The sequence below is a fragment of the Abramis brama genome, assembly GCF_963993115.1.
Source record: "Abramis brama genome assembly, chromosome: 1".
NCBI lineage: Eukaryota > Metazoa > Chordata > Actinopteri > Cypriniformes > Leuciscidae > Abramis > Abramis brama.
Genome location: NC_139963.1, coordinates 11,459,744 through 11,479,235, shown reverse-complemented (window position 1 = coordinate 11,479,235; position 19,492 = coordinate 11,459,744). Strand labels below are relative to the sequence as shown.

Here is a 19,492-nt window from a genome sequence, read left to right as displayed (position 1 = left end):
GTGAACAATATATTTTTACAACATTAATTAATGTTTGTGAATGTTATTTAATACAAACACTTGATTGGTCATGTTTGTTCACTTCATTCATTGTGCATTAAATAATGTTAACTTTTGATTTTAAAAATGTATTTTTAAATTAACCCCAAGGAGAATAATTGCGACAGTATATAAATATTGTTTATTGTTAGGTCATTTTATCTAATGTTATCTAACAAATGGAATCTTATTGTAAAGTGTTTTTAATACTATACAGTTTCCATCATTGTAACCGTGATATACACTTTAATATATGTAAACTTAATCTAAATTAAGCTTTGGTACCGAAATTGGTACTGAGAACTGTGGATTTTCACTGGTATTGGTACCGAATACTAAAATTTTGGTACCGTGGCAACACTAGTAGCTCTGTTAGCTCGGTAATTTAGACAAGGCTGTTGACAGAGTAACGTTAACGTAGGTAATGGCTGTTATGTTATTTTTTTTTTTCATTGACATTCGTTGTTACATGTTCATTGCTGGATTTAAGGAAAAACATCAACCAATATTGCATATCCATAATTATGATAATGGATATAATTAAAGAATACTTACACTATAACGTAAATTAGAAGTGTAAAATGGATTTTTATACCTATTTAGAATTTTACTCGAATACAAATACAAATACAAATACTTTTCCCCCCTCAACAAATACAAATACAGATACAAATACCGGCTGCTTTGCACATCCCTACCATGTATTATTAGGGAGAGTGGAACTGAGGGAACAAATTAAAGAGGGCTTAATAAATGAATGGCAGAGAGGGTGGGAAAAGGAAACTAGGGGTAGACAATACTTTTCCATACAACCAAAAGTTAGGAAAAGATGTTCATGTATCATTTTGTCCCGTAGGGACTCAGTTAAAATGTGTAGATTGAGGTTGGGGCACTGTGGGTTAAATTATTCTTTGTGCATTGTAGGAAAGCATGTTTCTGGATTGTGTGAATGTGGGAGTCTTGAGACGGTAGGGCATGTTTTCCTAGAATGCAGAAAGTATAGGGCAGAAAGAAATATATTATTTATTTAACTGGCAGGACTTTCTCTTTTCTCTTTGTTTGGTCTCAGTGACGAGCATAAACTGATCTCCAAGGCAGTTCTTCAGTTCTTGCATGATACAGGACTGTATGTAAGAATTTAGTTCAAACTTTGACCTGTGGAGGGCAGTAATACGCTCAGCAGCGTCTACACTGCCGGGATCCTACAAGAAGAAGAAGAAGAAGAAGCTCAGTTTGAGGCTGCACAGTTCGCTCAGCCATCGGGAGTGAGTGCTTCTATTTGACTTCACTTTTCTCTGTTGAACTCTTTGGGGTCACTGTGTCCATTTCTTATACTATGTCAGTAGCCTATGCAGCAGAGAGAACTACAGAGAGCACGCAGCTCAACTTCATCGTTCAGTTCAGTCTGAGAGAAACTCTCCTGTCAACAGTGAAACCGAAAGCGTTCATATCGGATGACTAGACAGCATTTCGGGTAAATCAAAATCTAACAATGTCTTTACATGTCACGGTAAGTTCATTAAAACGTTTCACAGTTATCAATGAGGACCTTTTGCGTCTAAACTATTTAAACAAGTTTGTTCGCTTCTCTCCGGACAGCTCCTCCTATCACGGTAGAAACTGTAATGGCGGATCCCGGACTAGAAGCGCAGGGAGTTTAGGACAGACTCACTCACAGCTCCAGCACACCGACTGCGACTCTACTCGTGTGTTCAGCCCAAAACAGTAGGTAAATATGATAATACACGCAAAAAGTTCACTTCAAAAATGAACAAAGAGGGGTAAACGAGTTTTAGCGAAAAGCGAAAGCAAATAAACTTAACTTAGGCCTATAAGCATACTGAAAATGCACACACTCATCCGGTCGGTATATAAATTAATAACGATTTGGGACAGTTATTTAATTGAAAATGAATGGCCTGTCAAGATTTTGAGCACATGAGCTCAGCAGATCTGTGTCAAAAGCATTTTGTAAGCTTATTTAGTGTTTGCCATTGAAGGACGTGATGGGCTAATATTTTTACCTTAAAATTGCTACAAATAGTGCCCATACGTGTACCATATGGGCATTTAATGTAAAATATACTGTATTTAATTATAAATAAACAAAGTCATTTAAAATACCAAATAATAATTATATAAACAACTCATAACTGTAACAAAAACACAAACTTTACATAACAAAAAAATCAGTCAAATGTATTACAAGAACGGTTGATTCTTAAACCCATTTAATCATTGAATTCCTGTATAAATAACTCAATGTCATCCCTGAAAATGAAATTAATATGATTATTAATAATATCTGTTCATATCAATTGAACTGACCACAGAAAAAAAAATCTAACTTTAATAATAAAATGAGAAGAAATGCAGAGATGGAGATTCAGTCATTTTAGCAGATAAACGCTTAATAAATCACATCATGACAGAAATCTTACTTACTATATTCCTCATCATGATTATTCTGTTGTCAATGAGCTTTCATCAGACAATGTATGACGACGTGTGATGTCATTGTCATGTACAACATTTTTTTTTTATTAAAAAATATTGCAACATTTTATTTTTTCCTATTTCTTTAAAAACTAAAATGTATGCTTTTTAGCGCAATTTTCCAACGGACAAAATTGCGATTGTTAACTCATGATTTCTGTTCTGTCTGTGCGCACCAATCTTGCACTTCTATCTCCTCCTCAACCAGACCACCTAGAGACTTCGGGTTTTCGGCATTATGTTAAGGAAGGTCTAATCTCGGGAACGCACACAAAAAAAAAAAAAAAAAAAAAAAAAACATAAAAAGATTTACTATCTCTTAGTGTTGTGATCCCATGACGTCAGAAAATTGCGCTAAAACACTCACTGAGTTTTTATTACTTGTTTTGGGATGTCCCACAAAAAAATGTAATAAAGGATTAGGGTCGATGCCGTCGATGAATACAAATACAACACCAAATAAGACACACAATTTCACATATAGAGCTTACTGAAGACATATGTCGTGGAAATTCTTAATATGAATACAACCTACTTAATCTGACTTCTTTACCATGGACAATTTAAACAACTTGCAGTTGTTAAAAATACAATACAATACTTCCCTGGAGTAAGGTGACAGCGTCCCGTCGATGAAGCTTCTATCACTTCCTCAATCACACTTTGATGTTCTTTTGTTTTCTTTTAAGCGTAGAATCTGTTTCTCAGCTGTGCAGCAAATACCTGACACGACTCCCATGTTGCTCTTTGTAGAAATGATGTTTTATTCACGGCCGGGAGATCACTGGCCACAACAACCAAGTGAGTCTCCTGAATAGAAAGAAATATGTACACTTATATCATACAGTTGAGTAAAAATCAATGTCACTCAAGTCTTCTTCACTGTGATTTGTTCTGGTGATTGGTTTGCAATGATCTGAGCTAGTCATATGACTGTTAGTTATACTGTGTTAAGCACTTTTTGGGTAAGTATATATGGCCTTTGACCTGAGCATCCTTAGTCTGCGTTTCTCTGTACATCTCATTTTGAAAATACCCATTACATAAAATATTTCTATCACACATAGAAGCTAGCGCTGCACTGTAAGGGCATGCTTTATAGCAGGGCTATTCAATTAGCTTCATTCGAGGGCCGGATTATTAAATCGAAATATTGAGGAGGGCCAGTGGGTTTAACTTATTTATTGAAACATTATTTATTACTTATTGAAACATAACATTATCAATAAATAAGCTGAAGTAAACCTAAAAAAAGTAAATGAAAATATTCTGACAGTGAGACTTGATAACCACAGGTAAAACCACGCACGGCTACTCACTCACTACCACTGTATAACAAAATGCCGAAACACAGGTAAAAACTATACACAAAATGAATTGTATATTCCTCTACCCACCTAATTAATCTACTGCAATATAAATTACTATAAGATAGTATTCAGTATAAATATTCCACATTTCTGCCCAAACCACAGTAAATTACTACAGTACATTCATGGTAAATGTGTGTAAAGGTGGTGATTAGGGGATTTAAAGTCTTCTAACTTCGTTCATGGCACAATGTTTCTGCTGTTTACCTCATCAGTCGTGTTGGGAACGTTGAGGCTGTTTCATCTGATTTAAAACTAGTTAAATCATCGAGTGATTTGTGGTTTGTAACAGAGGTGTGTCGAATTGAACCACTTCTCACTGGATGTTGCATTGCTGTTTAATAATAGTGTCCAGAACCGGGAGTAAACGCTTGCGTTTCGTTATCCACTGGGCGGTGCTGCGCAGTTCAAAGTAAACTAAACTGCGAGTTGAACTGAAACTAAACTGAAAACAGCGCTATTTGTTCTATATTTGTTGTTACTGTACGAGAAACAGCTTCAGATGATTCAGTGGCACTGGTGAGAGTTTTTCATTTCCTGAAAGAGCAACACGGGTGCGTTTGCGAAAACGTTTCTCTGGTTAGTCGGAGTGCTCATGGTACGCACAGTGCGTATAGACGTACAGCTGCACGGGCCACTACAGCCACTCGCATATCTAACCAAATGTAGCCACACCGCCAGGAAAAGAGGTGGAGGGAGGTCGGGTGCCTTTGGGCCAGATGGAGATGATTAGCGGGCCGCCAATTGAATAGCCCGGCTTTATAGTTTCCTGGTTTTGACGTCACCCGCCTCTGATGTTCCGTCACATTTCACATTTGTGGTGCTGTGGTCCCACATTTCCGACTGATTTCACACATGCTTCACGGCGCAATCACGCAGAGCATTCAGTCATTCAATGCAGTGCAAGTTCCCTTGAAAGGAAACACAGAACATAAAGTTCTGTAAGTTCATAAAGTTCCCTTGAAAGTTTGTAGATGGTTGTTCCATTAACTAAAAAGAAAAATAAACTACATAAATCAATGTATATGAATACAGAAACTAACAAGAGCAACATCTATAAAATAAAAAATGTTTGTTTGAAAATAGAAAGTTGAAGTTGGTCTGCAGTATCATCTGGTAATAGTAGATGTAGATAATAATTCAACACAAGATTCATGACACGTCTGTTAAACACAAACCCACAAACTAAGTAAAGCACAAGTGAGATCCGTCACACTACCAATCAAATATCCTGAATAGTGTTGTCACGGTACCAAAATTTCAGTATTCGGTACCAATACCAGTGAAAATCCACGGTTCTTGGTACCAATTTCGGTACCAAAGGGCTAGAAATCAATAAATTCTTTGCTGATACTTCCTCGTCATCATGGAGAGCGCAGTTCGCACCGCTTCAAAAATAGTCGATCTCTGAATGCGAATGAACTTACTCTGAATTTTAGTATTGTTTTTATATGAGGATCCTTTTTCAAATAGCCTACAAGGTCAATATTGATTTTCACTAACAACAAAACAACAAATTATCCGTGAATTTATATGGAACTAATCTTTAAAAGCTTTCCATCTTTACTCTCCTCATGTAACGTTGCATTCGGAGATCGACAAGTTTCTCCTTTCCACAAGCGCTTGTTCTCCCGTGGCGTCTGTCGTTGCTATGCAACCATGAACATAGGCGCGCCTGGAAAAACGAGCGCGCCGCGTCACTTCTATTATGAGCGCGCTTGCCGCGCGCCTACATTTGGAATAACGAATCTGCATGTGAACGGCCACTTATGGCAACGTGACATTAGCCTAATCCAAAATATTTCCATATGTGTCTCTTTCCTCCTTTCTCATCAACAAGTGGATTTACAGCCACCACATCAGCAGCACCGCCGGTCGCCATGTCTCAGCGCTTAATAAAGAGGACGCGCAAATGCGCGCGCTCAGTGCATGCATGCGCATCAAGGAACCGGGATTGAACGGGTCCTCGGTACCACCGGTACTTAAGAAAACTTGGTACCGTGACGTTTACATTTTTTTAGTACCGACTTGGTACCGAAGTACCGGGTCTTTTGACAACACTAATCCTGAAGGAATGAACTAAGAAATTAGCATGATAAAATGGATAGTTCTGGTCCTTGGTTATGATTGGCAGAGTTGTGTCCAAAGCAATTGTAAATATTCTATAAACGCACACCTGTGAGCTCATTATCCTAGTATTATTGCATCAACAGTGGGTGTTGCTGTATCTGTGTTTTGTGTCATCATAACAACGGCTCTTAACTGGCCTAAAATCTCTGTAAACCACAGCTTCTTGGGCCCCAAACACACAGCACAGCTGCCACTTCGGTCACTGTGCACCCTCACTTCTGGTCACTGGTACTGAAACTTAATTCTGTCAAACTTCAGTGTATGTTCTCTGTTTCCACATACAGGCCTGAAATGAAGTCTCTTATCTAGGAAGAAGAGAAGTCGAAGTCTGCATATAAAATGAATGTGTGTGAGGAGAGAGAAGAGGAGGCTTCTGTTCACATTCAGAGAGCAGCATCTCCAGTATCCAGCTGTGTGTCCATGAAGAGTAACCACTCCATGTTTCATCTGCCCCCTGATCTCAGTGATGGACCATCTCCAGGATTCAGCCATGTGTCCATGAAGAGTAACAACTCCATGTATCTGCCCCCTTATCTCAGTGATGGACCATCTCCAGGATTCAGCCATGTGTCCATGAAGAGTAACCACTCCATGTTTCATCTGCCCCCTGATCTCAGTGATGGACCATCTCCAGGATTCAGCCATGTGTCCATGAAGAGTAACAACTCCATGTTTCATCCCCCTGATCTCAGTGATGGACCATCTCCAGGATTCAGCCATGTGTCCATGAAGAGTAACCACTCCATGTTTCATCTGCCCCCTGATCTCAGTGATGGACCATCTCCAGGATTCAGCTGTGTGTCTATGAAGAGTAACCACTCCATGCGTCATCCCCCTCATCTCAGTGATGGACCTGCTGTGAACTCTGGCCCTGTGTGAGTATCATGAAGTGGAATGTGAAGTTTTTTTAACATGATGATTCACTCACTGATGTTCTTTTCTCTGAATATTAACATGTTAATAATAGGGCTGTCAAGCGATTAAAATGTTGAATCTAATTATTTACATAATTTGGCCGAGAAATTACCCCCAAAAGATAAAGTCTTTGTTAAACAAGAAAAGCATCAAATAGACATGAAAAAATAGCCTTAGAAGAAAAATCTTATTTGATTTAACAAAGAATTTATTACACATAAACTAGGGATGTGATTTTTCCATATTTTCCGACCTGAAAAGTAAGACCCATATGAATTGCGTAGTTCCAAGGGGGAGTTGGGGGGTTAATGATGATTGAAAGCGCAAAATGGCCTTTAACAATTACTAAATAAACTGTGAAATAGGGCTGGGTGGTATGATGGTATTGTTACCACTCTATAATGTCAACTGTAATAGACTTTAATTCCATGTATACTGCAACATGTCAGTAAGTGGGCGTGGTTAACTCACATGCAGCGTCTGCGAGACTGAGACACTGATATTTGTTAAAGGGTAACTAAACCCCTGGTCAGAGCCTGACTCCACCCACTGGCAATATTTGAAAAATGCTGGAAAAGTGGGCAGACCCCAGTGGAGATAGAGGGGACGAACCGAGGGCGGGGCTGAGCGGGGGGGCGTTCACCTGAGACCCGCAGTGACGGATGTCTGACTCTAAAATGGAGAGTGACTCACAGGGTCGCAAGACGGCGTAAAGTACATGTATCTGATGAGTTTTATCGAGTTGATGTCAATAGCGCGCGCTCTCTGTAGGCATATTCATATTTTGCCGCTATGTGAAAAAATCCAGCAAAATGCGCCGACGCGTTTGTCGACCCCAGAGGATTAACTTTAGCCTAACCATAAATTGTGATTAAAATATATATGATCACTCACATCAAGACGCCGCTGCGGTGGTGGAGTCCATGCAGGAGGAGCAGCGTTTGGCACTGCGTCACTTTTCAGTGCGAGCTGTGTGGAGAAGCCCATTTCCACCTCTATTGCCTTGGAGAAGCAATCCCGCGTAAAATGCAGGTTGCACACTTGAGCTCCACTGGCGCCTAATTTCCAAGTCTGCAACCAGCAACACTACACCTACATACTCTCCACCACCACTGTACTAAATACAGATAAATCTACGTTAGCTCGTACCAAGGGAGGGCGTGGTGAGCTGGAACCTGCTTACGTCACGCAGCACCGCAAACATCCAATAGGAAAATTCAACTGCAGTAGCCACCGTTCAACCTGAAGAGGGCAGCACTCAGACGTTTTTACACCATATATTGTAGAATTAAAACACTTTATACCCAAATGTCAAAAAAGTTACTCGAATCAATGAACAGCATTAATAAAGCCCCATTCTTACAGATCATTAATTATTTGGTTTAGGGTTTAGTTACCCTTTAAAGAAACATGACGAAAGACGAATGAGCAGATCAGGAGGATCCACAAAGAAAATAGATTTTATAAAGGATTGTTAATAACGTGATATTGTCGGAACAAAGGCGGCAGCAGTTTAGAGGAGCGCACATGCTCGCAATGGGGGAAAGTATTATGAATGAAGCTTACTTGACAACAGTTAATATATCAATATCCTAACGAAAATAAATAGCCTTAGATAATGTATAGTTATCGTCATATTTTCGTCTCTTGTGTGTACAGTTACGTTTTACATCGCATTCAGCGTGGACGCGTAAGCGGTTGCCGTGGTAATGAACAATACCTGCTTGTTAAAGCGAATGTACATAATCCTGGATCTGAGGCAAAATTACTAAATATTGAGAATGCTACAGCATGTATTGTATTTTTCTTACTCCAAACAATCAGCCACTGATCAGAAGCAGATTATAAAATCTTCCTTAGATTCGATATGTCTCAATTTTTAACCGATCGCATTTTACTGATGCAAAACTAAGCACGTGCTCACGCAGCGAGAGGCGAATATGAAAGGCTGAGCGGCGGTGTGTAATCTTCACCGGGTTAGAGTTAAATAATGACGCGGTTATAATGTGTGTATCATTTAAACTACTTAGTCAACACTAACAGTTGCTGCTGTTCAGTTTGCAAACTTACTTCTGAACTCTTCCCTCTCTTGATTAAAGCTCCAGGTGACGGGTTGCCAGTTATCACAAAAAGAGCAAAACAAGCCCATTAAAACACAATATAATAAGCAGACATGGCAAAACTACCGGGGAACACATTTAACCAATATAACTAGTATTAGTAATATCCTACAAAATTAAAAGGAAATAACTTTATTATTAAGAGAATAGTTCAATGTAAAACATTTAGATATTATAAACTGATTGATGAAGTAAAACTTTATTTATTAAGTTCAGTTGCACCCTACGAGTTGTATTTAATATCAATCAGTTGATGGCAGTTCATCTAAAATTTGAGTGTTTCATTTATTATATTTAGCTATCAATATAGTTTAACAAATACATAATTTACCAAGAAAAAGAAAAATCAAACTAGGTGAAGTACTTTTCATTTCTAAAGTATTTGAAATGATTTATCATATAAAGCCCTTTTTTGTTGATTTTAAGAGAAAATCAGAGAAATATATGTCTACTAGATTTAACGTTTTATCTGTACATCAGCATCAGGGAATAACATTATAATCTTGTTCATGGTAGAGAAAGCTTACATGTACAAAACTAAATGTGAAGACTTAAATGTAAATACATCTTTTGTGTCTTTATCAGCTTTTCCATAAATATACTGGCCCTGATAATCATCACAAATACTTACCGCTTGCTTCATTTCTGTAAATCCGTTTTTATGAATGAATGACTCTCTCACCGTTGCTCTATAGTTTTCTTCGTCAACAGCCGCTTGCACCCCCTGCTGGTGAGGTCGACTAACAGCTGTGGAGATTATCATTCGGCAATCTACTGATATTCCTGCCGTTCCCGGATGTCAAAGGTTGAATTTTCTGTCGAATTTGAACCATTGAATTTGTGGAGGCGAATTTAAGCGAAATAAAATGGACCAAAAATTGCCTGTCGAATATTATAGGTTGTATTTTTTTAACAGAATGAATATTTTTGGAAGTGAAATCTGAAAGGTGAATATGGATCATTGAATTTTTAAAAATGAAAATGTTTGTGAAATGTTTTGAATTTTCAAAACTAAATATTCACAACTTAAATATACAACCATGTTGAATTTCAGCCCATAAAAATGGAAGCCCTAAAAATACAATGCATTAAAATGCAAGCAGGGTTAGTAACGTTAGGTAACGTGTGTCCACCACAGCGTATTTAGCCGGCTGAAAATGCCTGGTGCTCTTCTGAAAACAACCAGCTGGTGGTGCTTGAGAGTGCTCTGGAGGCACAGCGTTTTTCATTTGGTTGATGGTTTCAGATGGTTGGTCAGTGTAGTATTTGTCCTGCCCCCCCTCCGCTATGATTGGACGGCTGGGTAAAAAGTGACAGTGATGAGCGCTGCATTTCACCCAAAGTTGAACAGTTTCAAAGTTGAACTCTCAGCTACCAAAAAAAAAAAGACTGGGCAAACAAACATGTGAATATTATTATGGAACATAGTGCATCAAAATGCAGTGTCATCAGTTTTCCTGAAAGAACACAGAACATTATAATGTTTTACACACCGTTTACACAGTGTAAATTTATTTCGTACCAATTAACATTTTGAGTTTACAATTTCATGAATCTGAAAATTTATGTCAGAATGACTTTATGAAAGATTTACACAAAAATTTGTTCCGCTAATGTTATACCTTGTTATACCCAATTATACCTTGTCTTCCCCATTTGGTCAGTAAAGCATCTCCCTGAAGCCATCTCGCTCTTCTTCTGGTATCTTGCAACAAAGACAATAACACACACATACATGCAGTTTCTTCCTCAAGATTTGAAAGCCTGAAACTCTGACTGCAGCCGTGGCCAAATGTATGCGCAGTGACATAAATCTTGTGTTTTACAAACCTTGGTCCAAACTGATAAATGCTCAATGAAGCACAAAATAATGAGTAGTGCAGTTGCGTTCCGCTTTCATTACGTTTGCCATTTGATGTTGGGCAACGTTGTGGTGGTCGCGCCAGCGTCTTCTCCATTATGAGTGCGCTTTCCGCCCGCCAACATTTAAAAAATAACAATAATATGTAACATTGAATCAACAAAAAAAACATCAAATCAATCTTGCTTTATGTACAGCAGGATTCTGTGCCAGTTATTTGTCTGTTTTACTCCTTTCAATAAAAAAACAAGGTAGGGATGCAATTAATATGGTTTTGAATCAAAAAGTCTCTCAAAGTAAACAACTTTAAACCTTCAGTTTACATGCAAATAATTTATTTATGACCCCACACTGTTTGAACAGGAATTAACATCACATTCAGGAAAAACAAGTGGCTCTAAAAATGTGACTCATGGTGACTAAAACCCTTGAACATTTTATACAAATAAAACATTATGGCCTGGTTTCACAGACAGGACTTAGATTAAGCCAGGATTAGGCATTTAGTTGAAGATTAAAAGTAATGAAGAAATGATCGGAAATGTGCAGAGGTTTCACCAAAATGTTGTCTGAGATGCAGTTGCGTGTGTAAATAAGATCAAGTTGGTTGCCTGATTTGTAAGTACCGTTTGAGATCGAATGTCTGAAGTCGAGATTGAAGTCTGTTTTATAAGGCTTCTCTAGATGAATGTTGATTCGCCAGAGACTACAAGTGGGGTGTCATCCTCAGGGAAAGAGTACAGCAGCACATCCAGCTCCTCTACAGAGGTTCCCAGTTAGCCTGGGGGTAATAAATAACTACAATATCGATCTTAATGGGAGTTGTAAGTGTAATAGCATGATATTCAAATGAATTGTTAGTGCAGGGAAAGGGAAAGGGGAAAAGAAGATAATTAAGTGTGATACAGGTGTCCTTGCTCGGTGGAGTCGCGCTGGTAGAGTCGCAGGTCTTTACCCGAGTCAGTCTTCACACGAGGAGGCTGAACACGAGAGCTGAACGCTTCTGCGGCAGCGCACACACTACATACATATACAGCCTTCCAACGCTTGAGTGAGGACAGCTGTGCCCCAATTAGCTCAGCAAAAGCAGATAACCCGTAAATGGGAGAAATCGAAACTAAAGTGTTGGACAGCATGACAGTAAAATTGCAGTAAAAAAACAGCAACACTAGCAAACGTGGCTGTTATTCAAAATAGCAATGTGTCTAATAAAATACAGATTACTAAAAAAGTAAAAAATACAAATAAGCAGAGAATCGAAAATATTCCTTCCTAGTAGCGAATAATAATCTAAGCACCAACAGAACTGGGTATTAAGCAAAAACCACTTGCACACTCTCACCGTGTTCACTGACTGACCGCTTGTCCTGGCTTTCTCCTAAATCTAAAGAGATGATTGATTCAGGTGCACTCTGTGTTTCCTCTTGAACAAATATGTGGCTATAGCGATCTACAAATTTATATAAATTGCATTTATCGTTTGAATTTCATGATAAAATTCTCAGAATTTGAAAGCTGAGACCTTGTTCTTATCAAAATAACAAAGTAAATATTTTATTATGATTTTTGAACGGGAGGCGTGCTACAAATAATGTTTACTGAAGGTAAGAAATATTTACTATGTTTGTAAAATTATTACCTTCATCTGGGCATGAAACTCTGGATGGTGATGATCCTTCAGGTGCTGCAACATTTTAGATGTGTTCGCCGCTTTTGATGACACTTTTCATCTGCATGTTTTACATTTTGAATACTGTCTTCAACCACTCCTCAATTATTTTTTAGATAGTCAAAGGACTTCTAAATAGCTTATATAATTTGCTTATTCAGCGGATACAAGTCCAGGAGATCATGTTGTTCCACCATGTTTTCATTTTAAGAGTTTCACTCGTGCTGAAAGTTTATGCTATGTATGCGCCCTTTACCCAGATAATAATCACCTTGTGAGCTCACTAGTAACAGCCTCACAGAGCATCCAGGCAGACGCGTGGAGCAAGTGCTTAATCTCAGTTCGAAAGACTTTTTCAACTTTTTTTCAGTTTTTTAACGGTATCGTCCAAATTATTATGGTTTAATAACTGTGACTCTTTTAATCGTGGTTAATTGTGAAATCAGGTAATCGTGACATCCTTACTCTTGTCTACTGATTGGTCAGTTTAAACCTAAAATGTTTTGTCTCATAGTTAGGAAAAAAAAATCAAGGAAAACAGTGATCTGTGTCTGCTTCATTAAATTAACATTTATTAGTTTATATATAATATATAATATTTTAAAGAGAAAACAGAGGTTTCATTAACAGTATTGCATTAAAAACAATTAGGATAACTTGAGCAACTGGGTATTTTTTCTGCCTGCTGTAACTCTTTCATTCGGTTTGTATTGAACATGCATACCGGCTCAGTTTAGCTTTCTTACATTGCATGTGTATTTGTTTGAAGAATGTCTTACTGTTGATGAGACCTCTGTTTTCTTTACATGTAATACAAGTACTGCCCTATAAACCAGTAGTGGTGTTAATTTATTGGAGCAGACAGATAATCTGCAAAGAAACAATCTGAAATATTCTCTCTTTCTCCCAGTATCTTCAGCAGGAAGAGAAAGAGAGCAGCATCTCCTCTACAGCCCCCTGATCTCAGTGATGAAGCAGCGCCCAGCGACCGTCTGTGAGTGTATTCATGTAGAGTGAGACATTCAACACAAGAACACAGAGTGTACACACAAACAACAAGAGGGACATTATTACATTTTCATTTTATTTCTGCAATAAAGTTCTTTAAACGAAAAAAAACAACAAATACAACAGAAACTGAAATTGTGATGTAAAGAAAGAGTCGGTAGGGCCTTTGTTAAATATTGTTTGTATATGCTTCTCTTCCATTTCTCTTTTATAGGTCTATATGACACTGTATTTTTGTTACATGGGTTTTCTGCATCAGCGTGATATGGACAGTAATCATATTATAGTCTATTAATCAAACACTTCTTTCTAAATGTGTTTGTGGTATGATTTCAAATAGGATAATTTAATATTAGAGACATTTAAATATTTTCTCTTTTTTGTCTTTCTGTTCATCATAATGTTTTTTTTCCAGTGGTGTGAGAGCTGACCAGATCAGAGATGTGTCCTGTCAGACCAGCTCATCCTCCTCCTGTCAGAAACACATCAGTCATCATGTCACAGAAGCAGCCCTGCAGCTCGATTCTCACCAACCAGTGCATGATGATCTTCAGAGAGTCAAAGACCAGCACAAAACCAGCATGAAGAACAGATATGAGAGGGTTTTTGAGGGAATCAAACTACAAGAGAATCAGACCCTCCTGAACAGGATTTACACACAGCTGTACATCATAGAGGGAGAGAGTGAAGGGGTGAATGAAGAACATGAGGTGCTACAGATGGAGAAAAGTTACAAGACACTTCAAGACACTCCAATCCACTGCAATGACATCTTTGATCCTTCACCTGAACCTGGATATGAGGAGAAGAGAAGAGAGAAGAAAGACAAAATCAAGACTGTTCTTACTAAAGGCATCGCTGGAATTGGAAAAACCGTCTCTGTGCAGAAGTTCATTCTGGACTGGGCCGAGGGAAAAGCCAATCAGGATGTAGATTTCATGTTTGTGCTTCCATTTAGAGAGCTGAACTTGATTAAAGATCATCAGTACAGTCTTCACAGACTTCTGCTGGACTTTCATCCTGAACTTCAAGATCTGGACTCAAAGATGTATGATCAATGTACAGTTGTGTTGATCTTTGATGGTCTGGATGAAAGCAGAATTACACTGAAGTTTTCAGACAGTGAGAAAGTTTCTGATGTGACTGAGTCTTCATCAGTGGGTGTGTTGATGTCAAACCTCATGAAAGGAGATCTGCTTCCCTCTGTTCTCATCTGGATCACCACCAGACCAGCAGCAGCCAATCAGATCCCCTCAAACTACATCAACCGTGTGACAGAAATTCAGGGATTCAATGACCCTCAGAAGGAGGAATATTTCAGCAAGAGAATCAGTGATGAGCATCAAGCCAGCAGAATCATCTCACACATCAGAAAAGCAAGAAGCCTCCACATCATGTGCCACATACCCGTCTTCTGCTGGATCTCAGCCACTGTGCTTCAAAACATCCTGAATCAAGATCTCAGTGCAGAAATCCCTCAAACTCTGACTGAAATGTACATCCACTTCCTCCTCATTCAAACGTATATGAGGAACCAGAAGTATGAAGAGAGAGATCCAGAGAAACTCCTGCAGTCCAACAGAGACGTGATTGAGAAACTTGCTGAACTGGCTTTCAATCAGTTGATGAAGGGCAATGTGATGTTCTATGAGGAGGACCTGATTGAGAGCGGCATAGACGTCACTGACGCCTCAGTGTATTCTGGGATTTGCACTGAGATCTTTAGGGAGGAATCTGTGATTTATCACAGGAAGGTTTACAGCTTTGTTCATCTGAGCTTTCAGGAGTTTTTTGCAGCACTGTATGTGTTTTTCTGCTATTTACACAAGAACAGTGAAGTTCTGAAAGAGTTCCTCACAGGAAAGTCCAGAACTCAGTGTGAGAATATTCCTCTGGATGTGTTTCTGAAGGAAGTAATGAATAAAGCCTTGAAGAGTGAAAATGGACACCTGGATCTTTTCCTTCGATTCCTTCATGGCATCTCACTGGAGTCCAATCAGAGACTCTTACAGGATCTGCTGATTCACACAGAGAACAACCCAGAGAGCATGAAGAAAATAATCCAAAACCTCAAACGAGGTCAAAAAAACAATGTCAGTCCTGAAAGATGGATGAATCTGTCACACTGCTTGATTGAGATGAAGGATCATTCTCTTGTTAAAGAAATGCAGGCATTTTTAAACTCTAAAACAAAAGGAAAAAATCTTTCTCTTGCTCAATGCTCAACATTGGCAAACATGATCCTGATGTCAGAGGAGGTGATGGATGAGTTAGACCCTAATAGGTACAACATCAAATCAAAAGAGGGTAAATTGAGACTGGTACCTGCTGTGAGGAACTGCAGAAAAGCTCTGTGAGTGTGAAATATAAGCATAATTATATTTGACAGAAGTTTGGGGGTTTGTGTTCAAAAATTTTTTTTTGTAGTTTTATACGTTGTGAACATAACCAAGCTACCAGTAAAACTAGTCCAACTCTAAGGCAGGTGTTGATGCCATTTTAGTCAATATAATTGGTTTAGTCAATACAATTGGCCATTTTAGTCAATATAATAAAGTACTTCATCATATATATATATATATATATATATATATATATATATATATATATATATATATATATATATATATATATATATATATATATATATATAGCTCTAGTCCTGGAGGACAAGTGTCCTGCTGAGTTTAGGACACTGGCCCTCCAAATTTCCTCACACAAGTGAATCTCATTCAAATTTACTTGCAAATTATAGACAGGTGTGTTTAATTAGAGTTAGAACTTAAGTCTGCAGGACATCAGCCCTCCAGGACTGGAGTTGAAGATCCCTGATGTACAAAATGTACTTTTAATTAAGTAAAATCTTTGTTTTAATTTTGACCAGAGAGTGAATGTTAAAGTAACATGATCTTTTATGGTGAATTTGGTTAACTAAGTCAGTGCTTCTCAAACCTGTCCTGGGTCACCCAACACTGGACATTTTTGATGTCTCCCTCATCTAACACACCCGATTTAACTCAGTAGTTCATTAGTAGAGACTGCAATATCTGAATTGGGTGTGACTGATGTGAGAGACATCCAAAATGTGCGATGATGGGGAATAATATATTGCATTAAAATATATTACGATATATTGAATAATGCTGAATAATGTAATGTACACGTTGAAAACACGTAATCCAAATAGTTGCCTCAATTTTTTTAGTTGAACCAAGGCAGTATTTTTTAGTTTGGAAACCTGTTGCCTTAAATTTCTCAATTATTTTTTAACACATTATCAAGCAAAATATTGCCTTGGTTTATCTCAAAAATAATTGGGGCGACTATTTGAATGAGTATTTTGTTTATATTATATTTTTATTATGTATATTTTGTTTGACCAGTTAGACTTAAGTAATACCAACAGAACTTTCCTCGTAAACTCATCCCAAATATTTTGTGTGGCAGAAACATAACTCAAGTGAAAGTAACACATGAATACACAGTGCAATAATAAATATATTGTCACATATTTTTCAATTTATGAAAAGTGACAATTCCTTGTTCATCATATTTTAATATATTAACGCAATATATTCTGTATATTTCCAGTATATTTAAACCATTTAATATATTGATCATAAATATGTGTATGGAAATATATTTTCTTTGCATAAGGGGACATCAGCACAACAGCATGCATTTTAACCAGAGTCCTTGCTGTTTTCAGGTTGGCAGGCTGTCATCTCACAGATCAGCACTGTGAAATTTTGGCCTCAGCTCTACAATCATCAAACTCCCCCCTGAGAGAGCTGGACCTGAGTAACAATCACCTGCAGGATTCGGGAGCAAAGCTGCTCTTTGCTGGACTAAAGAGTCCAAACTGTCAACTTAACATACTGAGGTTTGTGTTTCACACTGATGATAATTAGTACAGACCCCCATCAAGCATGTCTAAGAAGAAATCATTTTTTGGGAAATAGAAAATTGTTCTGTTTTTCCCTTCATAAGCCTACCACAAATCTAACTGCCCTCTTGGAGATGTGTATACAGTGGGGTCCAAAAGTTGGAGGCAAAAAGTAAAAATGTTTATATTCTGCACTGTTTTATCATTTTATTAACATATTTTCATGACAAATGACCCTTTTCTAAGCCCTGTCTTTTAAATTGTACTGACCAATCCTACATTAACATTACATTACATTACATCCTAATTTTTTTCCGGACGTTTTTCTTTTTTGCTTTGTGTTTGGGTAATTTTAAATACAAACAAAAATACTCCCAAAATATGCTAATTTATTTTTGTTGGGTCACCCAAAATAGTGACACAAGGTTTCTAGAAATACAAGTTTTTTCCCCCTTTTCCAAATCTTTGAACCATTCATGCTGTAGATGTTTCTGTGACATCCACCAGCTCGATCTCCACCAGAGGTCATTCTTTCAGACTCTTTCACCTCTGTGCGGGAAGAGGGGCTCCTGTCTTGCGGGCGGAGATCGTAGTCCTACTGGCGAAGGACTCTATAGAGCCCGTCCCTCCAGCAGAAATGAAGACAGGGTTTTACAGCCCCTACTTTATCCTTTGGCATATGGCATCCACAGCCGCTTCTATATGCTTTTGAGTTTGATGTAAACTTTTTTTATTATTTTAGAACCTCCAGACCGAAATCTAAAATCATCTCCATTTCTGACATGCTCACAGAATAATTTTGTCTTGTTGGGAATGTTTGTCCCTGTTTTTGTTTCAGTTCTGTTTTTATTTAAAATCTTGTTTATTCTGAATATTTGTGTTTGGTGTGAAAGAACTTTAATGTTCAACAGCAGAGATTGTGTCGATCACTACTGCTTTTGTGTGTGAGACTGTCATTGACTGTCAATGATTTTGGACACTAACATGAACACTATTGTTATAGATCATCTGGATGTTTTATGACTGAGGAAGGTTGTGCGGCTCTGGCGTCAGCTCTGAGTTCAAACCTTTCACACCTGAGAGAGCTGGACCTGAGTCACAATGACCTGCAGGATTCAGGAGTGAAGCTGCTCTGTGTTGGACTGAATAGCCCAAACTGTCAACTCATCATACTTAGGTTTGTGCTTCATAGAAAATAAATAAAAAATTAGAAAATTTAAAAAGTCTAAAAATGACAGAAACATTTTAACTGATTTGTGGTAGTGTAATTAATACACGGTTTGATTCCATTATGCCAATTATATAATACCGTATTTTCCGGACTATAAGTCGCATCAGTCAAAAAATGCGTCATGAAGAGGAAAAAAACATATATAAGTCGCACTGGACTATAAGTCGCATTTATTTAGAATTTTTTTTCAGAAAATCCAAGACCAAGAAAAGACATTTAATCTGGAAAGGCAAGTTATTCAACTACACAGTAGCACACAGAACAACAGGCTGAATAGGTGTCCGGTATGTTAACGCAACACATTAACAGTTCTTCAGCTACACAATAGCATAAAGAACATATACCTGGGAGGCTGAATAGGCTAAATTAACATAAGCCAGCGAGTCTAACAAGCAAGTTACCAGTAAACAAGTTCACCAAGCTCCCGCGATCTCATTCCACATCATTTTCTTCATCCTTGGTGTCGCTTCTGAACAACTCCGCCAACTAGAGCGCCCTCTCGCGGCTGTAGACGGTAATGTTTTCTCTTGGTTCATCTCAGTCTGAATTAATTTTGATATATAAGTCGCACCTGACTATAAGTCGCAGGACCAGCCAAACTATGAAAAAAAGTGTGACTTATAGTCTGGAAAATACGGTAATCTTCTGTCAATTAAGGCTAAAGTCTGTCATGATCTGACATGTCATGATATTAACCCTTAAAGACCTATAATATTTTTGGGGCACCTGACTCTGTACTTTTCTTTGTTTTTCTAACCCATTATAGC

At 38.0% G+C, this 19,492-nt stretch overlaps 1 protein-coding gene across 3 annotated transcripts in view; it reads left to right on the top strand.

The window, feature by feature from the left end:
• LOC311085932 (uncharacterized protein) overlaps positions 1–19,492 on the top strand; it is a 223,955-nt gene that overhangs the window by 186,165 nt on the left and 18,298 nt on the right. For all 3 annotated transcript variants that reach the window (XM_084118552.1, XM_084118550.1, XM_084118551.1), the window contains 2 exons: positions 17,318–17,491; positions 18,498–18,671. In XM_084118552.1, the coding sequence (XP_083974678.1) occupies positions 17,318–17,491; positions 18,498–18,671 (348 nt within the window). The remainder of the gene's footprint in view (positions 1–17,317; positions 17,492–18,497; positions 18,672–19,492) is intronic.